The following is a 25,105-nucleotide window of genomic DNA, read 5'->3' as shown; positions in this document are numbered from 1 at the left end:
AGGCCTTTCATTTGTACTTGTCAGAAACTTTAATTTTGGCAATATCTTTTCAACCAAGGGGGTTGGGGTAAATAGAGTCCAGCTTTCCAGTAAGCTATATTGACATCTGACAAATCTTCTTTTGTTAGATAATTATCTGGATGGTAGTGAAATAGTAAGAATTAAAAGTTGGATAAAAGAATTGCTCATGATTACCCATTTGATATAATTTGCTAGTTAATTTGATCAAATATTTGCAATGTGTTGAGAGTACTCTCTGTGATGATATTATATCTTTCAACAAATATCCCATCATGGTCAGTTACTCAAGGTAATATTGTTTATAATTGTCATGTTCATTCCAAAAGGCATGTTCCAGAATGACCTAATGGGGTTAGATGACACCCTTGTGGTTGTGTAAATATATTTTTTTTGTCGAAAATTATTTTGTCTAGGTTGGATGCATCTATGTGAAAAATAGAATGTAGGAATATTAGTAAGGTTTTCAATCACATTCAAGAAATGTTAAGATACAAACAGGTCTAGTTTTCATTGTATTAAAGCTGTATGGTCCGAATTACAATATTTTTTTTCCCATCTCGTAAAAACGCTATTAAATCATCGCACAGATTATTTGACTTTTTAGTGACAGTCACGTGACCAGTTCAAACTTTCAGATCATCGGTGGTCTTATCTGTGTAAAATAAAAATATCAAATACCTCTTAGTAATTCGTTGTTTTACGCTCTTTCAGCCTTAAAACTAGACAGTTGCGTATGAGTTTATACATCATGTTGGGATTCCCCTGACGCATGTGGGTCTATTTATAGACGTCTAACACTGTATAATATATGGGATGATTTATATATGTATCACACGATATTTACTTTCTAAATAATATTATCACTGTTTTCTTTTACATGCAGATGTTTTCAAGCATGTAATTAAGGGAAAGTTAATAACTTTCTATAAAAGTAATTAATCTGCTTTAAGGTAATTATGTACAAAAATAATACATGAACATCAGGTCATACAGCTTTAAGGATTGAAAAAGAGCATAAAAAATAAAAAGTTTGCCATTCATTTATTTGTATATACAGATCTAATAACATAACAACAGCAGCATGGTTAACAGATGTTGAAGCAACGTTGTAAAACATTGATGGAGATGGACTTGATTCTGATACTTTAAGATCACTAAGATAACATACAGCTTATTTAGACATCAAAATCAGATTGGCAGAGCAGTGTCCCATGTTTTTATATCGGTGAGATATGTCATCGAAGTTAATCCTGTTGCAGCCTTGTAATAGGCTTAATGCAGAATAAATGATCCCTTTACTTGGTGGTTATTTCTTCAGTAAATCATGTGATATTATTGAAAATAAAACTTTCTTCACAATGGACTTGTATGTTGAGATTTTAAAGAACAATTTAGATAAAATTTAACATTATGGGTTACCTTTCCTCACAATGGACTTGTATGTTGAGATTTTAAAGAACAATTTAGATAAAATTTAACATTATGGGTTGCCTTTTCATGAGAACATACCACATACGTGACTAAGAAGATATATTGGGTATTGATCTGGTAATGGGAATAAAGCATGTCTTCATTATTTGATATACAGGTAATTTCCCAGATGATGACTTTGTGATGTGGGACGATTTTCAACAGGTGTTGTGTCAGTTCTGGTGTTTGTCAGATCTTGTGTCCCGATCCACCATTTCATTCTCACCCCCACCCCCTCCCCACCCCCCACTTATGACATTTGCATGTACATGATGATATTTGGTTCAAAATTGAGAAAAAGTCTTAATAAGTCATCGCGTTAGGGTAATCAGTGACATTTTTTTGGTACTAAAGTACTGTTGAATATCCCCTCATAAAAATATTTGATTTTCTACCAATTTGAAATCAGGCATTTATCTGTACATGTTCCCAAAATGCAAATAGAAATTGTAAACTACTTTTGGTGAAAACAATGTGATTGATAGAATATTATAGCACAAGTGTTTATTTATTTATTTATTTTTTGGTATCTAAATGTTGAACAGTGCAGATTACGAAGATAAAGTTGGGCTAAATCAGTTCGTTTTTCATGAAAACTTTGTCAGCTGAAGACCATGTACTTGTAGTACTTGCACTGCACTAGTGACAGTGATGTAAAGTATTAGTACACTTAATTTACATATAGTACAAATTTCTACAACACAGCAACTAAAACAAGTGGGCATGATACCATTTACCAAGTGCGATTTCATCAACACTGTAATAGCAAGCAGTTACCACACGAAGTAGAATTTTATCAACACAGCAAGTAAATTTGACATTTAGTATCATTTCAGCAATATATAACACACATTTGTTGAGGTTTGATCAACGAAAAGTTTGTGCTCTGAAGTTTGAAAGTCAGTATTCATGGCTGTACTATTTACACTAAGAAGTGGGTTTATTTGTATACATATTGTGATCCCACTCTGTTTCCCCATTCATCAGCGAAGTATTTTATGTTGGGACACACCTCACCAGATCACTTAAAACACACAATGACAATAAAAATCACAAATTCACTCTACTGAAGTACATCAGACAAATAGGTCTTTAAGCAATTAAACAAAAAGAGGGGGGGGGGGATAAGGAAGTTTTCAACAACAACAAAATATTCAAGACTTGTTTTTCATTATAATTAACTATAATTGTTTTGTTTTTTCAAATTGAGGGAAAATGTCAATATTTCTCCTTCCTTCCCCCCCCCCCCCCCCCCCCCCCCCCCCCATTTCAAACATGTCTAAAGGAGAGGGAAGTGGAGTTGTTTTGGGCACTTGGTTGGAGCAGAAGTATCTAATAACAGTATTTTGGTAGTGGGTGGAAGACGTGTCTTATTTCATTATTATTTTTTTTAATATTTGCATACTTTGTGTTTGAAGAGTGTGTCTGATCCCCTGGGTTTATTTCTGGAACAGCCCTATGAGATTTTCATGTTTTTTTGGCATATTTACTGTTACTCAGAAACTTTATTCTGTTTGCTTGCAATCGTTTGATAACTACTTTGTCACTGTGTTGATAAGCTGATTTTTATTTTATTTTTTTCACTATTAACATTGTAATCACAATAATGATTAATGGACACATATCAGATTTATTTTGGGAATATTTTATAAAGTTTCATATGATGATAACAGTTTTCTGCATGTATGTAATTGTAGTTTAATTAATTAAAATGTTGGTATTATTTTTACAGTGGTTGAATGAAAAACAGATTGTTGAAAAACTGATAGGATGTATAGTACCCACTCAGGATGAAGACGTAAGTGGACAGGACATTTTCTGATTAAATGCATTTAAAATCGTGTTTCCATACATTTCTCCTGAACTCATTTTGTTGCTGTTTTTTCTCATTAGGTGCACTGCAATTCAGCCCAGTCCCTGTGTGATATCGTTAGGCTGGGTAGGGAGCAACTCTCACAGCTCCAAGACAGGACAGAAACTGACCCTCTTCTCAACACTGTAGAACAGTGAGTTATTTAAGTGACTTTATTTACGTAGAAGTGGAACCTCTGATGAACATAATTAATGATTTTTTGAAATTTTAAAAATCTATAACATTTGTCGGATTTATTGATTACTCACTGGTAGAAGGTATTGATTTCCTTTTAACTAAGAATTGAATGTTTGCCCATTCAAAGGTAAAAATTTCCCCATAATTGTTGAAATTCCATACATGAGAGTATATGAAATTTAACAAAAAATATTTTATCATTTTCTGTTGTTTTCTATATTCAGCAATATAAATAATCAGTGATCAGTCATTTATGTACAGTCGTCCCGTGGGGATCCGGGTTAGAATAGGTCCTCAGTACCCTGTGCTTGTCGTAAAAGGCGACTAAATTGGGCGGTCCTTCAGATGAGACAGCGAAAACCGAGATCCTGTCTCACAGCAGGTGTGACACGATAAAGATCCCTCCCTGTTCAAAGGCCATATGAGACCAGCATAGGCCTAAATTTTCTAGCCTTTCACTGGCAATGGTGATGTCTCCATATGAGTGAAATATTCTCAAGAGTGACTTTAAACAATATTCAATCAATATATACAGTGCATTAGTACTGAAATATTGTAATCTGTGAAGGGTTGCCCCTGGGAGCTCACATCTGCATCCTCAAAAATTCTCATTAAGGCCTTTTATTTTTATTGAGTTGGTTTACGGATCCGCTGCACCGATTGTTTGAGATGTTGGGGGAAGAAATAAAATGGTTTTTCACACCATTTTATATTCCCAACGATGACATTTTTCCTTTTAACAAAAAATAAAATAATAATAGAGAGAAAAAGAAAAGAAAGAGAAAAAAAATAGATTCTGCTGGGCTGGATATTTGGACAGACGTCTCCGCGGAATCTTGGGACAGTCCTTCATGTTTTTCATGTGTGACACAGTCAAGCCGGTGCTAACAATTATTCTGCACCTTAGTAACAATGCTATTTGCTTCTAATAAGTTATCTGTTTATGAAACTAACTTCTGATTAGCATTAATTTATGCATTGCATACCGTTTTGATATGTAAATCCCAAAATAAAAACAAACACTTGTTTTCAGATGGCATCCATGACATACGTTGGGTTGCACTAATCACCTAAACAAGTATAACCCTACCTGACCTTACCATGCATACATTTTGCCGAGGATACACTTTTAAATTCCATATATTGAAGGAGGTTGAAAACATTTTTAACATGAATTTTTTCATTCACTGTATAAGAATTTGACTACCAACAATGAATTGATCTGACCTATATAAAATTCATAATTTTTGAATGACAGTTGATAGGGTTTATGAATTTTATTTATGACCTTGTGTAACTTCATAAATAAGACTTAAAACTTAAAAGTAAATTTTTAGACAAAATATATGCCTGGTAAGGCCAGTCAGAAAAATGATGTGGTTCTTTTATTTTGGGATTTACATAACTAAACGGTAAACAATGGACATTTGATAGTGATAGAAAGTTAATTTAATAAACAAATAACATTTTTGAAGGAAACAGCATTGTTGCCAAGGTGCACAATAGTCGCTATATACCACCGTCTGAAGTTGTGAAGAGAATATTAAAGTTGATAATAAAACATAGACCCCAAATCAAATTCATTTTTATTACTTAACATTTTGTCATTTAACTTTCTTTTTTTTTACCGCCTCTGAACAGATTTGAAAATTTTGAAATCCATAAACCAAATTAAAAAAAAAAAAAATGGCCTAAATATGGAATGTGTAGTAACATTTGAAAGCTGGATAAAACCCTTCATTTTTTGGGGTAAGAGGTTTCATTGTAAATTCTTGTTTTCAGAGAGGACAATGTAGCCGATCTATTGACCAATATGTTAGACACGGGGAAGAATGAATCTGTCATAGTAAATGGAATATCTGTGATACAAACACTATTAGAATTTAGGAAACACGGGTATGGTTTTTGTTTTGTTGAATAAGATTGATTTATAGATAATTGTTTGCAAAAAAATTCTAACGTGTAAAATTAATCGTTTTCATATAACTTTGATAATGTTTATTTCAAATCTTTTGTAGTTCACCCTTTTTATTTATAAAAAAAAATAACATTTTATCATTACATTTTAAACAATGAAATTTGAATTATTTTAATACTGAACAGTCCGGAGGGCTCTACAGACCAGATCACCTCTCTGGATACAGACCGCTTGGCCCAAGGAGTCACTAATGTGTTACTGGCCATCACTCCCAGACTGAAAGATTTCCACAGTCTTCTTACAGAACCTCCTAAGGTTAGCCTCCCTCGGTTCATGCTTTGTTAGCCTCCCTCGGTTCATGCTTTGTCAGCCTCCCTCGGTTCATGCTTTGTCAGCCTACCTCGGTTCATGCTTTGTCAGCCTCCCTCGGTTCATGCTTTGTCAGCCTCCCTCGGTTCATGCTTTGTCAGCCTCCCTCGGTTCATGCTTTTTTAGCCTCCCTCGGTTCATGCTTTGTCAGCCTCCCTCGGTTCATGCTTTGTCAGCCTCCCTCGGTTCATGCTGTTAGTCTCCCTCAATTCATGCTTTGTTAGTCTCCCTCGGTTCATGCTTTGTTAGTCTCACTCAGTTCATGCTTTGTTAGTCTGGTTCATGCTTTGTCAGCCTCCCTCGGTTCATGCTTTGTTAGTCTCCCTCGGTTCATGCTTTGTTAGTCTCCCTCGGTTCATGCTTTGTTAGTCTCACTCAGTTCATGCTTTGTTAGTCTCCCTCGGTTCATGCTTTGTCAGTCTCCCTCGGTTCATGCTTTGTCAGCCTCCCTCGGTTCACAGGGTTCCAACTTCGACTGAATACCTTATGGGCCAAGTGGGCCCCTGAATAAGAAATCCTGTTAGCCCACATGGAATTTTAGTAGCCCACTTTTTTTACAAGAAAAAAGAAACATCAGGTCACATTGCAATTTATTTAAAAAATTAAATTATCAATATTTAACTTCTGTTTCCTTCTCCATAATTCTTTCAAATACCTCTCTCATTTCCACTCTAATTTCGGCAACCTAGCAACTTTATGATCTTCGTGGCGTCTGACTTTAACACATGTTTCTTCAGACTTTTTATGTTATTTCGAAATTTCTCAGCTATAGATGCTGTCAAGTTTATAACTTGGGCAAGCTGTCACAACGATTGAACCTTTCGTGTCATGTTTTGTACACAGCACGTCATCCCCTTTTTGCCGTCATCGAGCCATATTCTCCCCTTCTTTCCACTTGGGTTAAAAGCAGACGCTTTCTTTTCGTTTGAAGTAACCCTTGCGTTGTTCAACTTCTAATTTAAATACATTTTGGAAGGTTTGATACCCCAGGAATCATGAATGTCTCGCCAAGTGACAAAACCTCAACCGGAAATTGAACTTCAATAATAATAGGACTCGGATTGGTCGGGAAGAAAAATGTTGATCGGATAATTACGGTCGCCAAGTGGGCGACGAGAACGAAAATTTTGGGTGCCCACAAGCAAAGTTTAGTCGCCAATGCAAGTGGGCGAGCGGTAATTTGGAACCCTGGTTCATGGTTTGTTAGTCTCCCTCGGTTCATGCTTTGTTAGCCTCCCTCGGTTCATGGTTTGTCAGCCTCCCTCGGTTCATGGTTTGTTAGTCTCCCTCGGTTCATGCTTTGTCAGCCTCCCTCAGTTCATGCTGTCAGCCTCCCTCGGTTCATGCTTTGTCAGTCTCACTCAGTTCATGCATTTACTTTATCAGGGGTGTTGTTTCATGAGACCCCAAAAGCTGACATGTACTTTAAAGTATCTATTAGATCAGTTTTTAAGATGAAAATTGAAGAACTTTTCAGATCTTTTGTTAATTCAGTGTGATTTGTTTAGTAGCGTTGAAATCTTTTCTTTCTATTTTTTTCATTTCATTGTTTGAAGTCCTTAAAATTTAAATGTTTAAAAGAGGATTATTTGTATTCAGTTTATTTGAAAATGAAATGCATTGATTTTTTTTCTTCTTTTTATTCACAGCAACGTTTTGAAACTATGCCTACTACCATAGGATGTCTTGATCCACCCCTTGGCAATACACGTCTCCAAACAGTCAGACTTATAGCTGCACTGGTTTTAACAAACACACATACCGTTAATGTAGAGTTAGCCAATCTAGGATTAATTAAGGTTTTACTTGTAAGTATACCTCTTGAAACTTTAAAGATTCTGTTCTGAAAAAAAATGTTACTTATTACATTGGAAAGAATATGCAGAGCTCAAGATAATTATTTTACCACAAAGAGTACGTACTCCCTGATTTTCAGATCAGTAAGTTTTTTTGGTTTGTTAGAAAAAAGTCGAAAATGAATTTTGTTAATTTACTGATATCTTTGCTGTTTTGCAACTAATACAGAATTCAGTAATATTTACTCAGTGAATGTAACTGATTGAATCTGTCTTGGTCTTTACCTTTGAAAAGAATAAGCTCTTTAACTGAAACTTTATTGTTTGTATGTTAATTAAAATATTTCCAATCAGAACAAAAAAATTCTGATTAATTCCCCAAAACTAGAAAGACAGTGCTGTTTATGTTTGCTAGTACGTCATTGTGCATCTGATTTTCAACTTGAATGTGCAGTAGGTAAAAATCTAATGAGTATTTATGCTCGCAGCTTATCTGTTGCTCTGATATAGATATTTTGTTGATATACAATATGAACTAGGAATGTTAAAAGTTTGAGTTGTGGATGGTTCAAGTCTACAAACTGTACTATTATTGTGCTTTTCTTTTGATTGCAGGATTTATGTTTTCATTATGTTTGGAATAACTTTTTACATACCCATGTCAGTCAGTGTGTTAATACAATTCTGTATAATTCTCCGGTGGAAGTGGAGGGAAAGAAAGAACATCCATTATTAGCTCAGGTAAATATTTCAAAGATTTACCTGTAGCAAGGTAAACATTAATGAAAAAAAGTTTGTAGTGTTTTTTTGTTTTTTTTTTAAATCTTGTCAACAGAGCAGACTTGCTTTCAATTTGTTTGTGTATTGACCTTAAGTGATTGGATGGTATATTTTTATGCCTGTGTTTTGGTTTTTTAGTTATTTACTGACTGCAATTTATTACAAAGAATAATGGACATCTGGGAGGAAAACGAGCACCAACAGTGAGTTTACACAGCCCAGACTTTCGTAAAGCTGGACTCGCATGTTTATTGATTAATTAATGTGTTAAGAAAGTTGAAATTTTAGGCCTCTGTTTTGTGTATGAAGATTTTAAAAATGTTCTACATTGAAGAATAAGAGAGAAAATGAGAAGCTGTCTTTTTTTTGTATCAATTTCAAATTATACATGCATTAGTTGGAGTACAATAGATGAGAAAACTTTGATTTGCAGAAGCCAAGATAGGGGTAGAAGACGGGGGTACATGGGGCATCTTACAAAAATGGCAAATGATATTGTGGCTGTGATGGAAAAGGGGGAGAACTCTGACTTGGTCAAAGACCAGATTGCAGGTTAGTGTGTCTGTATTACGTTTGTGTTTAGAACTGGAGGTCAAATTCCTGTAACCAAAGGTTCATCATAAATCTGAAAGAATCATGGATTTTGGTCCCTCAAAAACGTCTACTAGCTGGAGATCATAATCTCATGAATTTACAGCAGAGAGGAATTACAGGATCGAGACTAAATCAAAAACGTCTTCTAGCTGGAAATCCTTATCGTGAATTTACAGCAGAGAGGAATTACAGGAATGAGACTAAATCATCATTAAAAAGAAAGAAAAATCCGACTAAATGATGTGTTAAATGTACATATAGCTGTGTGCAATGAGGCACATATTGCATGTCAAGGAAGCAGTGTGAATATACTCAAGCCGTAATTACAAGTGTGTGGAAAAAAGTCATCTTACACTAAACATCCTATATAAGAATTTCCACAGCTCTTTATCTGTCCATGATCAATATGAATACATTTCATAAAGTTATGGACGGTTGGTAAAGTGTATCAAGTCAATTGGTAATATTTCAACTTGTAAATCATCAGATCATTTAGGGGTGGTGTACTAATTATTTTGCAAATTCAACCAAAAGAAGAGAGAGAGAAAATTCTTAAGCACACAGCAAGTGAAAGCAAACTTTATCTGTTTGTAAACATCTTGATCTGACTCAAAATACTTTGAATGTTCACAAATGAATTTATCCTGTTCAGCATTGGATCACATGCATGAGTGTTTGTGATGATAAATTTGGTTTACTCAATATTTTTAGGTTTTGGTAATTGCTTTAGAAGTACCGAATGTTTAAGTTTTTCCTTTTTAAGTGAAAATTGATTCACAGAATTGGTTTTCTGAAGTGCTGAGTATGATTTTCAGAATTACCAGAAGAGGTTAGAGAGAGGTGGGACAACTTTGTGGCTGGTGCATTGTCAGATGTCAACAAACGGAACACAGTAGAATCAGTAAAATATGTTGTTGTTTGTTTTTTTTAAAAATGTCAAATTCAGAAAATCAGTGATTCTAATTTTCATTACAGAAACATCATCCACATTTTCACATTAGTCAGAATATAACTGAAATTGTTAAGAAATATAACAGCAGATATTGTCGTGATAATATTCAGTGAACAGTTTTTATGTGAGGAGAGTAAAGATAGTTGTTGAGTCTCTGTTCCATTTGGTGTTGTAGATGCGCAGTCGACCTCTGACCTCCAGCAGCGATGATGAAGAAAGTGATTTCAGAGACATTCCATTCCCTCAGGATGCTGCCATGCAACAGGTGGGTGTCTCTCTGCTTGTTCTGGTACAATTCATCAGCAATACTCAATGCTGTATAGGTACCCGATGTACTATTACGAATTTATATCAAATTATGTATGTGAAAAAATAAATGAAATGTGAAAAAGGCAGAAAAAAAGCAAATATGTGAAAGAGCTTTCTGTGAAGAAAAAGTTCTGGACAATTTGATATATAACATGCCACAAGTCAAATTTGAAATTCTAAATTTATACCTCGAAGAAAGTACGAGTTCTCTAGACAATATGAAGAGTTTCATATTTTTTCTTAATATATATCATTTTGCTATACGTTATACATAGAGTTGGGGGTTGTGTTCAATATACATTTATCTCTTACACATCAACCTTCACTGTCTCTAGTTTTGATGCTCTTTGGTAAATCATCCTTTTGAAGGCAAGATCAAATATTATATATATTTTATCTTGGAATCAATTCTTAGTCTTTTGGAATACGGAATTGAATTTTCGCTATCAGTAGTGTGAATGCACTTTTGGGTCTCTGTTAGAATCAATCCTCAGTCCTTTGGAAGGCAGGATTGAACTTTTTTTTGCCTGGTTTATTCATCAGGCCTTCTCTGATTACCAGCTGCAACAGATGACCTCGAACTTCATTGACCAGTTTGGTTTTAACGAAGAGGAATTTCAGGAGCAGGAAGAAAAGGCCGAGTAAGTATTGATGCCACTGTGTGCCGTCTCCCCCTTCTTCCCCCACTCCCTGTCCTACCTCTTAGATCAGTCTAGTTGTAATTTGCTTCTTATTACATTTCAATGCCAAATGACCTCTGTAGAATTTATGTAATGAAATTGACATTAATTGCACATTTTCAAGACAAAAATACCCCTAAAAGATCAGCATACTATCTTTTTCTTCTTCTTTTTTTTTAAAGCCATTAGCATTGGATTGTTTGCATTTACATGTGTGTTATGTTGTCTGTTGTTACATTACTAAGAAAATGAGAGAGAAAGGGGGTGTGGCTATGGTGTTTATTATTTGTATTATGTGGGAATGCAATTTAGACTGAGTAGCATTCCAGGAATTGATGTTAAGCATGTTGTTTTGTGAAGAACCGAACATATAATGGACTTCCTTAATATAGCTTTCCTCAAACCCTTATTTTGTTCAAGTACCATGTCTAAATGTTGTAATTTGTAATTGTCTAAACATTTTTCTAGGAATTGTATAGTTTGATAGCATTTAGAAGTAAAGTTGAATTAGAAGGGTTTTGAAGATAATAGATTTATTTGCATGTAAAAACTTGTTACAGCTCACCTTTTGAGAATTATATTTCCACCAAAAATTTCAATGTAGGATATATATGGGTCATGAAAATTTACTTATGTATGAACATTTGTTACAGCTCACCTTTTGGGGATCGTATTTCCAGCATAGATTTCAACGTACAGACTGGAGATGACAATGTAAGTTTGTTTTAATGAAAGTAGATTGTTTAAAAGAGGACAAACACATTAATCACATGAATAAAAACTGAAGCACACATGTGTTGTAAAATGCCTGAAAATCGAAACACCTGTGAACACACCAGATTGCCAGCTCAAGGCCTTAATGAACTGAGCTAAATAATTCTGATTCCCCCCACCTACCCTATCTTTTGATCCCTGACTCTAATTTTTTTAAAGATTGGGATCCAGTTATTATAATTGAATTATCTGGCCTTGGTGATGCTAGGAAATTTAAGAGGTCAAGAAGTACAGGCGGTATCAGAGAGTGCGTTTGAGGTCGCCTTTCCTGTTGTTCTCGTGCTTCGTTATTAAGAGTTGCGAACGAGAACGTGCGCACGAACATGTTCTTTGTTCTTCGACCACACTACTAAATGTACCTACAGAGGTAGTGTGAGTTTTTGGCACCTTGAACTCGTTCTCGGGTTGCATACTCGGCATTTGGGATCGACAGGATATTTGCAGTCATGTGAAGAACGGCGATCTCAAACGCACTCATAGTTTTGAGTGATGTTTACAAACTATTTCACTATCATAGTATCATACATGTTCTCATTTGTCATCTAATATCCACTGGCGCTACAAATCTCTTTGATACTTCATCCACAAAGAAGTAAATTTAAAAAGAATCCTGACCTACTGTATCCACCCTGTATCTGAAGATGTAATAGGAAACCCATTTTTTGGCCTGACCAAAGAGATGGTGAATTTGAAAAAGATACAGAATTATTTTCCGATTTTGTTTCCTTTCAAAAATTGTGGCAATGTGGTATTCCTCTTTAATGTTAACGATTGTAAAAATTACAGGGGTGTGATTTTTCCTCTTTTTAGAGGAAATCCTGATTTGCTCAATTTTCGAAAAAATGAAACACTCTAGATTTGATCTAAAGTGGCAGAAAATTATATTTCTTCAGGTAGGGTGGTGTTTTCCTCCCTTTTTGAACAGATTTGCTCTGATTTCTGAGGAATTCAGTCACATCCCTGAAATTAACATGAAGATTTTCTTAATGATGAACATGAACATCTATGAATTTGTATAGTCATCAAACAGTCTGAGATATGTTTTTTGATATCTGGACAGCATAATGCAGTTGATTACAAATTTGAGGTTAAAGTTTTACAATTGATAAACATTTTATAGATGATTGAAATTTTGACTTAAGCCTGATATTATTTTTTGGTCCGGAAGCCTGGAAATAATTGGGAGACTTGCCTTGTGCTAGATATATAGTGTTGGTTGAATATGTGGGAAAATTTGGGATGAAAGAATCATTAACAGCTAAAAGTATTTTATTAGAAAAGTGACAAGTACAGAGCCTGGTGTATTTATAGATACAAGGAAGACTGTGTCCGTGATCATGGTCTATCAACTTTCACTGATTAGTTACATGAGGCTTTACGTGATTTAAAGTGATATCCTATTAATATGAATGATAAGTAGTACTTAGAGTTTTATACTTCACTTTTTATGCCCCCAAAGATCGATTATCGGGGGGGGGGGGGGGATATTGTTTTTGCCCTGTCTGTCATTCTGTCTGAAACTTTAACCTTGCTAATAACTTTTGAACAATAAGTGCTAGAGCTTTGATATTTCACATGAGTATTCCTTGTGTCAAAACCTTTCCGTGGGTACCAAATGTTTCACCCTGTGTCCTTGATCAAGGAGTTTGACCTACTTTTAAAAAATTTGACATTGGTCATAACTTCTACATGGTAAATTTATATTAGAGCTTTCATATTGCACATAACATTTCTTGGGACAAGATCTTTCTACTGGTACCAAGATATTTGTCTTTGTGACATTGGCCATCTTTGGAATTGGCCATTATCAGGGAAAACCCAAAATCCAGAGATATAATGGAACCATGGTTTGGCCAACCAGTGTGTCTAGTCATTTATAAAATTTATACTTTCTGAAAAGTAGATCATGAACATGTTCTTTCATATCCATGTATTGATGTTCTAAAAAGGGTGTCAGTTGTTACAATTCTATCTAGATTTATTGAAATATCAGTCAGTTCATGTTGTCAAGTCTGATCTTATTGAAGTCTTGATGTACCGACAAGAGTTTTTATCACGGGTGGAAAAATGTGAACTTAAACCGGTTTGTGATTTTCATCTTTAAATTATTTTGCGAGAACAATTTCTTACACAGAGTACAGCCGCCTCAATGTTTGAGCAAGCCTGCAATGAGCGAATCCAGCAGTTTGATGATAATGACAGTGATGAGGATATTTGGGAAGAAAAAGAAATCACATTCTCACCGAATGCTCAGCAACCAAACAGAGCCGCGTAAGTCAACAGATATAAATAGAACCACTCTCAGGGCTCTGTCATTTAGAACAAGGTGTTGAGCACATGACTGATTCAAACTTGTTAATTGTGATTTGTACATTTGCCTTGTTTGTGTTTAGTTTGGTTGACATTTCACTGTATGTTGATTTACAGTAGATTACCTGAAACAAGGGATGACAGTGACAGTACGGACAGTGAAGAGGAGTTAGACTCCCCACGGAAAATTGTCTCGCAGCCAAACGAAAAAATGGATGTTGACAATACTGAAAGTAAGCAAAGTAAGCTCATTTATTTAACAGTTTTCGGAAAATGAAGTTAGTATCTATTAAATGTTAAACGGATAGTTTTAGAAATTCAACTCCAAAGGTATTATAGGTTAGTTATTTTATTTTACTTTTCCTTCATAGATTGGGCAAGTTTTGATGATGTAGCATCAGAATCTGTACCCGTTGCTATGGATACCTCACCATGGAGCCAATCATCTACCTCCGCTGAAGCTTCATCATCGAGCGAAAAAACGGAGAAATGGGCAGACTTCAGTGATAAGTTTCCTCGAGGAGAATCCGGAGACAACTGGGCAGATTTTAGCAATATTAAAGATTTGTCAAGGTAAGTGCTTTTAAAAGATGGGAATTCACATGATCTGATGCAGAACCTGTTGAAAATACTCCAGTAACTTTATTTTCATATTTTTACTGTATATTTATTGTATAATGAAGGTCATTTCTGTGTAGGAATTTAGATGATCTAATTTGCATAATAAAGTAATAATTTAGTAGTTTTGAAATAAATGTGAGATGCTATTGTCTATTGTTTACAGAACTGATCCGGGACCCAGAAGTAGCTCACCTGTTGCTATGGATACCAATGATGTTAGTTCTAGACCTGCTGCATACTGTAAGTGCTGAATGACCTGTATTTTAGTCAGACTGACAATTGACCTGTATTTTAGTCAGACTGACAATTGACCTGTATTTTAGTCAGACTAACAATTGACCTGTATTTTAGTCAGACTGACAATTGACTTGTTTTTGTTGGTGTTTAAGTTCTAATATTGCTTTGCAGTGTCCTTGTATTGTATGTATATATACACAAAGATGGAGAAATTTGCTAATTATACATTATTTGCATGTATTTCCAGTGGCACGCAGTGCACCAGCCGATCTGGCCTCAGAAGTGGAGTTGAGTACGGAGGAACTTAAGACTGAGGACCTGACGGAGAAGGGCAGTGTGGTACAGGAAGAGGAAGTGTCCTCAACATCAGACTCCTCCTCCTCCTCACAACAGACCCCTAGGTTATCAAATTCTTCTTCACCAGGACCACAGGCTAGGTAGGCCATGCATACACACGCTCAATACTTACTCTGAAACACTTGCAATTTGCAACTATTATGTTCGCAATTCGCTATGTTGAATTTATCGGCAAGATGTTGAATTTATCGGCAAGACATGATTGTTCATTACTATGCCGATACATGGGTATGTGATCATGCCTTACTTTTGCGGCAAGACGGCCTCATGAATGTACGCAAAAAATAAAAGTTCTCGTGGATAGAGAGTGGTTTACAGTATGCTGATTATCTATTGCACAAAGCTACATGGATGTAAATGATGTGTTCTGCTTGCTCATTCATGTCCATTATGACCCTTGTCTCTCCAGAGCATTACAATGAGTGCTGCTTAATACAATAATCTCTATCAAAACATTTACAGTCCAGAGACATCTGAGGAGCCGTCATCATCCACCCCAGCAATTCCGGCCTCACCCCCAGCTGTTTCCTGTCCCTCCCCTCAGTACACGCCTCCTCCAGAAGGTTCCTCGAGGACTGAGGACGAGGGAAGTTCCGTGGATGCTGCGCCCTCTTCCTCAGTAGATCCGGTTCCTGCCCCTGCCCCCGAGGTCTCGTGTTCATCAGAGAGCTCTGCAGAAGGACAGGAAAACAGGTAATGTAACGGAGAGGAATGGGTCAGTCCAGCAATGTGCAAAGTATATTTCATTGATATCCATGTACAATGTTTATTTCATTGATGTCGATGTATAATGTATATTTCATTGATATTGATGTACAATGTATATTTCATTGTTATCGATGTACAATGTTTATTTCATTGATGTCGATGTACAATGTATATTTCATTGATATCCATGTACAATGTATATTTCATTGTTATCGATGTACAATGTTTATTTCATTGATGTCGATGTATAATGTATATTTCATTGTTATCGATGTACAATGTATATTTCATTGATATCGATGTACAATGTATATTTCATTGATGTCGATGTACAATGTATATTTCATTGATGTCGATGTACAATGTATATTTCATTGATGTCGATGTGCAATGTATATTTTCATTGATATCGATGTAAAATGTATATTTCATTGACATCCATGTACAATGTGGCGTCGGTGGCCGAGTGGTTAGGCCGTCAGACTCTCGACCGAAAGGTCGTGGGTTCGAGTCCTGGCCGCGGCAGGGATGACGTTGTGTCCTTGGAAAAGGCACTTTACATGAATTTCCTCACTCCACCCAAGTGTAAAAGGGGTACCTGGCTATAGACAGTGAAAGATATTGTTAAAATGTTAGTGCTCTAGTGCTTGTAATGGCAGCTTGCACTGTATGCTTCCTAGGAGGCTGAGAAAGTTCTAGATTGATATAAGGTCTGCCGGGGTAATAATGTACATTGCATTGTAAAGCACCTTTGAGCGTACATAGTGTATGAAAAGGGTGCTATATAAATATGGTATTATTATTATATTTCATTGACGTCTATGTACAATGTATGTTTCATTGATATCCATGTACAATGTATATTTCATTGATATCGATGTACATTGTATATTTCATTGATGTTGATGTACAATGTATATTTCATTGATATTCATGTACAATGTATATTTCATTGATATCCATGTACAATGTATATTTCATTGATATCCATGTACAATGTATGTTTCATTGATATTCATGTACAATGTATATTTCATTGATATCCATGTACAATGTATGTTTCATTGATATCAATGTACAATGTATGTTTCATTGATGTTGATGTACAATGTATGTTTCATTGATATCGATGTACATTGTATATTTCATTGATGTTGATGTACAATGTATGTTTCATTGATATCCATGTACAATGTATATTTCATTGATATCCATATACAATGTATATTTCATTGATATCCATATACAATGTATATAATTCTTTGTTTTTAAAAATGACCAGAAGCAAGCATCGTATCTTGTAAATAATACTGATCAGGATTTTTTAAGGTCTTGATTTCAAGGGCTTGGGCCTTTCCATTTTAGTAAATAGCAACATTTGCTTGAAATTGGGGAAAATGTTTCATACAAAGAAATAAGGGGGGGGGGGGGACCAATCCAGGGTGCTCTAAGGTATAATTGGGCTCCTGATTTTCAATTTGGTCAAGCAGAGGCCAAAGAATTAAGTTTACTTAACAATTTTGAAGCAAAAATTGTAATCTGTGGGCCTGTGAAGAAGATTTATGAACGATTAGGCTACCCTGCTTGATTAGTTTTCATTGTTTGGGAATTTTAAAGCAAAAATTGGGGAAAATACCTGCTTTTTAGCATTAGGAATGGGGCCTTATTTCGGCCTCCTTCAGACCCTATAAAAATCCCTGCTGATACCTTGTTAAACAACAACCACACATATTGTAGTACTGTTAAGACTGTAGTTAATGTAAACAACAACCACACATATTGTAGTACTGTTAGGACTGTAGTTAATGTAAACAACAACCACACATATTGTAGTACTGTTAGGACTGTAGTTATGTTAAACAACAACCACACATATTGTAGTACTGTTAGGACTGTAGTTAATGTAAACAACAACCACACATATTGTAGTACTGTTAGGACTGTAGTTAATGTAAACAACATCCACACATATTGTAGTACTGTTAGGACTGTAGTTAATGTAAACAACAACCACACATATTGTAGTACTGTTAGGACTGTAGTTGATGTGTTTTACAGCAGGTTTTGAAAAAAAAATATTTAACTTTGTTGGAATTAATCAAGTTTTAATGTATGTGTGTCAAGTAGAAAAGTAATCAGATTTGATAATGTGGTTTGCATTGATTAGGACTGGAGATGGCCTCAGTGAAAACTTTGAGTGAGTTGACGTGTTGTGCCATGGGCCGTGTGCTACCATGCTGTATATGTATACCCTCTGTCTATATTGGAATTCTTGATTGTAGAGGGATTGGTATATTTATACTGCAAATATATGTACAAGCATTAATGATTTTCACTGTCAAGAATTCCGAAATTGTCTCAGAACTTTACAGGTAATGCGTAAATACGTGACTGGGTGCTCGTTACTGGGCGATCACTAGAATGAGATTTATTTCATAACTATAAACTTTATTTTTAAAATCTGTTCAGTTCTGAGACATGTCATTGTACATACAGTATATTTTCATTTCTTTACAAGCTATGTCTAGCTTAACTGATGATGCTTTCTTTCTCCCATTTCTTTTGTGTTCGAAAAATTTGATACATACATATGTATCTGTAACTGTTCAGATATTTAACAAAGAAAATCAATTCTACCACTGTCCAGGTGTAGCATTTATCACACTTTTAAAAGTGATCGTTTTATAAGAATTTTTTTTTAAAAGAAGTGAAATGGGAGAAAAACGGTTCAGTTTCTTATAAAAGCTATTTAAGATTGCCATTAAAACTGCATAAGTTTTAAGAATAGCATAGTTTTACAAATTGTAGCAATAGATGTGATATTACAAAATTCTGTGATTTCCCTGTGTGTTGTCATAGTAACATTGCCATTGTCGTATAAGTATCGCAATAAGCTATGCTGATATTTATTGCAATATTACAAAGTAGCACCTTACTTCCTCTGTATCGTGTATTCTGTATAATAGTAGTCTAAATGACATGTAACTGGCTATCAGATGCGGGGTTGTTTTTAAACTTATATTGATTGAAACCTGCATATACATGTACTTTTAAGTCCTTGTTACTTTGATATTTCATATGATATGTGACACTCGAGAAAATGTGCATTTTATGGTTGTGGCTTTGTTCAGTGATATTGTTTGTTGACTGTTTCAGTTTCCTGACCAGTGCCGGTCTGATGAAACCTCCGGTTAATCTCCAGGGGTCGGGGGACAAGGCTGTAGAAGCCAATGGTCCAATGTCAGAACCTGACAGCATCATAGAGAATCCATCCTCCGAAACATTGTAAGTTATAAAGCTCAGTGGAAAAGTATGGGAACTAATGTAGGGAAGGAAAACCACTGGTCTCCTTTGAACAAGTTTGATGATCTATGGCATTCCAAAGGGTATCTAGATGATTTTTTACCTAGTATTTTATTTTGCCTGCAAAATATGGTGAAACATAGTAGTGATGAAACGATTGTCGCCGATTATTGATTGTCGCCGATGATTGATTGCCGGTCGTTCAGAGACCTATTATGCTACTAATCGATTACAAAATAAAAGTTGCCAACATCGTTGCCCAAACAAAATCCGCAAATCACTTCAACTATTCAAATTTTATTTTCTGTGTGTCAAACCCGATCAAAAATAGCAAACAAAATGGTGGGAGATGTGAAGAACGGTAACAACGACATTCAACAGTCAAATAAAGGAGTCTATCTCTAATACATTGAGATGATAAGATAAATTCCATTGCTTGATACATTGAAATTCTGATTTATTCACATGTGTTGTCAGTTCCTTTTTCTGTGAACAAATGAAACAAAGAAGAATTCAAATGTTGTTTCCATACATTTACCGTATTTTGCTGAATATAATACGCAGTGGTGTTTAATACGCACCCCCCACTTTGGCCTAAAAGTTGGTGAAAAAACGCACTTCGGGTGTATAATACGTAGCAAAAATTTTGATCAAGCGGTAATCTTAACTTTATACGTTGTGGTAATTTTCACTTAATATTTTTGCATAAATAATGAATTCTAAACAAAGCACAATAATTTGCAAACTTTTTGAGATGAGGTCTACATCACAGTAATCTTCACTGAGAATCTTCAGGGAAATATCAACCCGGACAAACCTGTTTATTTCAGTAAAGCCCCAGATTTTGTAGCATTAAAGGTCAATGCTATCAAAACTCTAGAATACAGGGCTTCCTCCAGATCTAAAGAATACTTGTAGATACTGGCTGTTATTGTTATCAAAACACCTCACTGGGGTAGCTCTAGACCACAGTTTCTGCAGATGTCACTCCACCTGAGATCTATTGTTAAATGTTTGATTGACAGACGGCAAACAGTATGTGGGTATTAACTTAAAGTTAGGTCTTTAACTGACTGGATATTTCATTTGTTGAAACTTAAAAAATAGCTGATGTTATAAAAATAAAATTAAACAATTAAACTTTCCCTTATTTTACCATAATCAACACACCATGGTAAGTACAAAGGTGCAAATTATCAATTCCTCATTAACTATGATGACTATGATCAAAGGCATGAATGGGATCTCTAAATAATCAGTGCTCTGTCTGTAAAAACAATGCTCTGTGGTATTTCTTTACCCTGAGGTGGTATCTAACAAAAGCACAATGTCCACAACAATGGCTTCCTAAAACACACCCTCAGGTCACCCTCTTATACACAAGAATAGTTATTTCAAAGATTCAAATTAGCATTTCTTAAAAATTAGGCCTATTCATAAAACTTACAGTAAACTAACTTAGCCAAGTGTCAAAATCATTTTCCAACTATTTTAGCACGTGACAATATGTATGTATTGTATACACATACTTTAAATAATGGCTGCATGTGATGTGATGAATAGTCTGTTTCATGATAATTGAATTATTTAGACATTGTAAGTATCACATTTTCTGCAATTTTACGTTTCTGTAGTCATTTTCTTGAGGTCGATTTTTTTAGCTTTTAAATAGGTGAACTTGAAAAGGCATACAGTATCTGAATCCTAGGTCTTTGAGTGAAATATTACACTACTTAATCGCAGAGTTTTATCTGGGGGAAAAGGTCAAAAACCTATTGTGGTATATAATACGCACCCCTTTCTGGCACAAAAAAATTCTCTTAAAAAAGTGCGTATTATGTTCGGCAAAATACGGTAATGATTCTGTTATCTATTTTGAGGGGAAAACACTTAAATTACAATTCCGATTATAATCGATTATTAATCGATTACGTGTTTCCTATTATTACCAAATAATTATGGTTTTTGGTCCGATTTCCCATCACTAACATGTAGGGATAACTTTGGCCAGTCTGTCAATATGCTGTCTACGGACACCTTGTAGACGAGACGAGAGATATTCAGTATGTTTATCCTGAGTATTCCTTTTGTATCACGGTTAATGGTGTTGTCTCAGATGGCAAGCATTCTGTGGAACTCCTTCATTCTTGTCATTATGTCATTTTGCTGTAGCATTTTGGGGCAGACTGGAAATTCTGCACCTAGCCTTGGCTCAACTGAGTGAAAGGAGTGAGGTTTTGTGATTAGATAGGGAAAAAATTACATCATTTCAATCCTGGAATATCATTTTAACTGAAATTTAATTATTTTGAGAAGCAAAGAATTCCACAGACTTGTGAATTTAACAATTTTTAAAGCCCAAGGTTCAATTTAACTGGTCTTTATCTCTGCAATAAGTGGATGATTTTGGAAGTGAAATGTTATCCAGTGTTTGATGTGTAAAATTTTTCCATAACTACAGAGTCAATTTCAAACTTGAAAAAAGACACCCTAGGGTAAATAGGATTCTTCAAATGAAGGAATGTGTCTTATTTGAAGAAATTGTTTAGGATTTGTACACAAGGGGACAATTTGTCAGATTAATATGCAAACATCATGTGCTATAAGAGTAAATTTGTTTACATTATGACCCTTAGAGCCAGGATGGGGTTACAATAGTTGGTTTTTTTGGGGTTTTTTTTTTTTTTTTTATTGGGCCTTTTATTTAGGGTCTTGTTTCAAACAATGTAGATGTATTTCTAAGTTTTACAACATTTGGATAAATGTTATCTTGCACATACATCTGAGTTTTTTATTGAAAGTGAAAGATTAAATCATAAGGTCATCGAAGGGAAGGCAGAAGTTCTCACTGTTATATATAAGAAATATCTGCATTACAAGATAACACCTTGTTTTGCACATAGTCCTTGAATGTGACTCATGTTTTATTTACATTTTATTTGTTGCAGAGCTCAAGCCAAAGAATCACCAGAAAAAAGTAATACTGTTTTAAGTTCGTCATCACCGACTCTTCAGAATGGACCTGTATGATTTGGAAGTGTACTGTTAGATTGGTTTTAATTGAATACGGTGTGATCAAGTGTGAGCGGCAGCATCCATGTTGAGCCTTACATTGCATGGCCAGTGATTGGATGTAAGAGCTTGGAACAGAGAACTGGGATTGAACATGCGGGGGGGAAATTTACGGGACAAGATTTTTATTTATGGACACAAAGCAGTATTTTTGGTGATGAGAATTTGAATGTATTTTTATCAAGAGAAAAGAAAAATAGAAAATGAGGCCAACCCTTTCTTCCCCCTTAAAAATTGATGTATAGTTGTAAAGAAGAATCAAATTGATATCATTCTGTGGTGTTGCAGCTGATGTAACTGGTTGTACATAAAAAAAAATTGTAAAGACATATTCCCCTGTAGATAGCCTGCCAAAAGTCTGCCATGGACTCTTGTATTGAGCTGTGATGTATCAAGCTACTGGTCCCTGTTCTTCTGTGATACGTATCCCTGGTCTCTGCTGGGAGGACCCGGTCAATGACTCGCCACTCTTTCTATCTCTCACTTGTAACTGTCGATAACAAAGATTGGGGGGGGGGGGGGGGGGGGGGGGGGGGACAGTGGAGTATTTTTATCATGCAGAATGTTATGATACATACATTCATGTAAATGGTACCCAGCAATAAATTTGATTTTATCAAAAGGCAGATTATACAAAGTGCAGAAAAAGTGGACAATTTCGCATTAGAACTCTTTGTGTGCTGTGTATAAAGTTCTTTGATGAAGTCTGTGTGATTTAAGTTTTGATGGAACATGTTTATTCAGAGAGTTGAATATGTTTTTACTATAATGCTGGAAATACTCTGTGAAGGCAAGGGGGTGGGTTGATTAGAACAAATTTTTTTTAAGTTTTAACACACTTTTAGACTTGTTTTTATACCTGGATTGTTAATTTGAGTGTGATGTTGCAGTCACTGATTGGGTCCTACAAGCCTCGCCACTTCCACTCACTATTGCTATTCTTAAACAGGTTGGTGCTTGACATGTGTAGCTTTGATGGTAATCTACTAAGTTTAATGTATCGGTTCTATTCTGCAACATTTCTGGCTTTGATTAGCATCACAGTCACTTCATCCTAACATGGACACTTTAGTTTTTGGAGTTTAATGATTTATTGAGTTATTTGTATTCATGTTGTCGCATCCATCACCCTGTATCTTGCAATACAGAACTACAAATTGCTCAGAATTTGTGGGCCAAATGAAGAAGAATTTTGATATGATAATTGATGTAGGTCACAAGTAAATTTTCTGTATATTTATTGTTTATCAAGAGACCACATCATTTAAATAACATTTGTGATATACTCCATTGACAAACATGTTAACCAGTGTGTTCATGCACTGTGTCTGTAAGCAGACATTCTGTGGCATGTATTGGGGACTTTTATGTAAAATTGTTGACATTTATAATGAATTTGGATTAATTAAAATGTTCCACCAACATACAGCTATTACTTCTTTCAATCGTCATTTCAACCCAAATGGACCAAATTGAATGTGCCATACTGATGGCCTTACGTATTCTTTCGCAGTGCATTGCAATTTGTGTTCAAGAGAAAACACTCTTCATATTGTGTAATTCGCTTTCTTTGGTATTGTTGCAAATTTGTTGGGTTGGTTAAGTCTTCAAAGAATGAACTGGTATTTTCTGATTTTTTTTTTTGATTTTTTTTTTTTTAGATTTTTATGAGCATGTGAATAATTTTCTGTAATAGAATATTGAATAAATCTGTCTGCACTTGTTATAATATGTATTGCACACACACACACACTCGCGCGCACACAAACAGTTGTATTTGTGAAACAGATCTAGATAAGGATACCATTGTAAGAAGCGTTCTATTGCATTCAGCATGGCATCTGATATTGTTGAATTGTTTTGAATGGGTATCCTCAGACAGTGCTGTACATAACAATCAAATGTCTTTTTATTGTACATAGATATTTTTGTATTTCATGCTGAGAGTGTTAGTGGCCTCTGAAAGGGTTTATTTATTTACTTTTACTTGTTCACGCCCAACTGGAGGGGAAGTCAGTCGGCTACTGTTGTATTGTAACAGGTAGGAGATATCATATGCAACTCTAGGCAGTAGTGTTTTTATACCAGGGAAAATGTTTTATGTCATTGTCAGATCAAATGTTATTTTGTGCAGATCATAGATTTCCAATGCAGAAACATGTACATAAAAACAAAAATATATTAAAACAAACAAAATTTTGATTTTGTGTTGTATTTAAGACCTATGCTCCAATGTCTTGGGCGATTTGCTTAATGTGAACTGAATTAGAAAAGCATGAACACAGCCTTGGATTGAATTTTAGGATTACCTGAGGTTGAACACTTGGATGGCATGCAGTGTGTGGACCCAGCATGCGTGAACTGTAGAATGGGGATAGTCGTTTCACCTATGTCCATATATACTGGTAGCTAGCAAATAGATCTACCTAGCTTAATTTTTGTAGGTCTTAAGTTACTCTACTCACTTAATTCAAGTCATCTGCTGATAGTTGTAAAATTGTTTAGCTGGCTGCAACCATTGTCCAGAGAGCTATTGTGAAGACCCATGTGTCCACATCGCATTTGAAGGGAACAACTTTTACCTGGGTTTTATCTTTGAATGAAGTGGGACTAGGGCATTGGTATTTTACATGTAGATTCCTCATGCCTAGGCATTTCATATGATACCAAAATTTGTGACCTTTACTTTGGATGCAACATACTTTCCAAAAAAATGTTAACCTTGCTTATATCTTCTGAAACAAGTGGGGACGGGGCTTCCTCATGACAGGGCTTTCATTTTGT

General features: G+C 35.2%; 1 protein-coding gene across 8 annotated transcripts in view; it reads left to right on the top strand.

The window, feature by feature from the left end:
* The window catches only part of LOC125672953 (serine/threonine-protein phosphatase 6 regulatory subunit 3-like), a 33,386-nt gene extending 8,863 nt beyond the window's left edge, over positions 1-24,523 (top strand). Inside the window, exons 7-27 of one of the 8 annotated variants that reach the window (XM_056160111.1) lie at positions 3,224-3,289; positions 3,385-3,497; positions 5,324-5,437; positions 5,645-5,774; positions 7,478-7,636; positions 8,240-8,365; positions 8,543-8,607; positions 8,838-8,956; positions 9,814-9,899; positions 10,126-10,215; positions 10,821-10,900; positions 11,593-11,653; positions 13,848-13,984; positions 14,141-14,256; positions 14,395-14,596; positions 14,808-14,884; positions 15,129-15,318; positions 15,701-15,931; positions 18,114-18,143; positions 19,103-19,231; positions 22,198-24,523. In XM_056160111.1, the coding sequence (XP_056016086.1) occupies positions 3,224-3,289; positions 3,385-3,497; positions 5,324-5,437; positions 5,645-5,774; positions 7,478-7,636; positions 8,240-8,365; positions 8,543-8,607; positions 8,838-8,956; positions 9,814-9,899; positions 10,126-10,215; positions 10,821-10,900; positions 11,593-11,653; positions 13,848-13,984; positions 14,141-14,256; positions 14,395-14,596; positions 14,808-14,884; positions 15,129-15,318; positions 15,701-15,931; positions 18,114-18,143; positions 19,103-19,231; positions 22,198-22,279 (2,403 nt within the window). In that variant the 3' untranslated portion in view covers positions 22,280-24,523. Of the gene's footprint in view, positions 1-3,223; positions 3,290-3,384; positions 3,498-5,323; positions 5,438-5,644; positions 5,775-7,477; positions 7,637-8,239; positions 8,366-8,542; positions 8,608-8,837; positions 8,957-9,813; positions 9,900-10,125; positions 10,216-10,802; positions 10,901-11,592; positions 11,654-13,847; positions 13,985-14,140; positions 14,266-14,394; positions 14,597-14,807; positions 14,885-15,128; positions 15,319-15,700; positions 15,932-18,113; positions 18,144-19,102; positions 19,232-22,197 lie in introns of all 8 variants that reach the window. The other 7 variants (XM_048909152.2, XM_048909151.2, XM_048909150.2 and 4 more) reach the window with 7 other exon arrangements.
* The last annotated feature ends 582 nt before the right edge of the window (positions 24,524-25,105 follow it).

Source organism: Ostrea edulis, chromosome 3 (genome assembly GCF_947568905.1).
Source record: "Ostrea edulis chromosome 3, xbOstEdul1.1, whole genome shotgun sequence".
NCBI lineage: Eukaryota > Metazoa > Mollusca > Bivalvia > Ostreida > Ostreidae > Ostrea > Ostrea edulis.
This window is presented reverse-complemented; position numbering and strand designations above follow the sequence as displayed.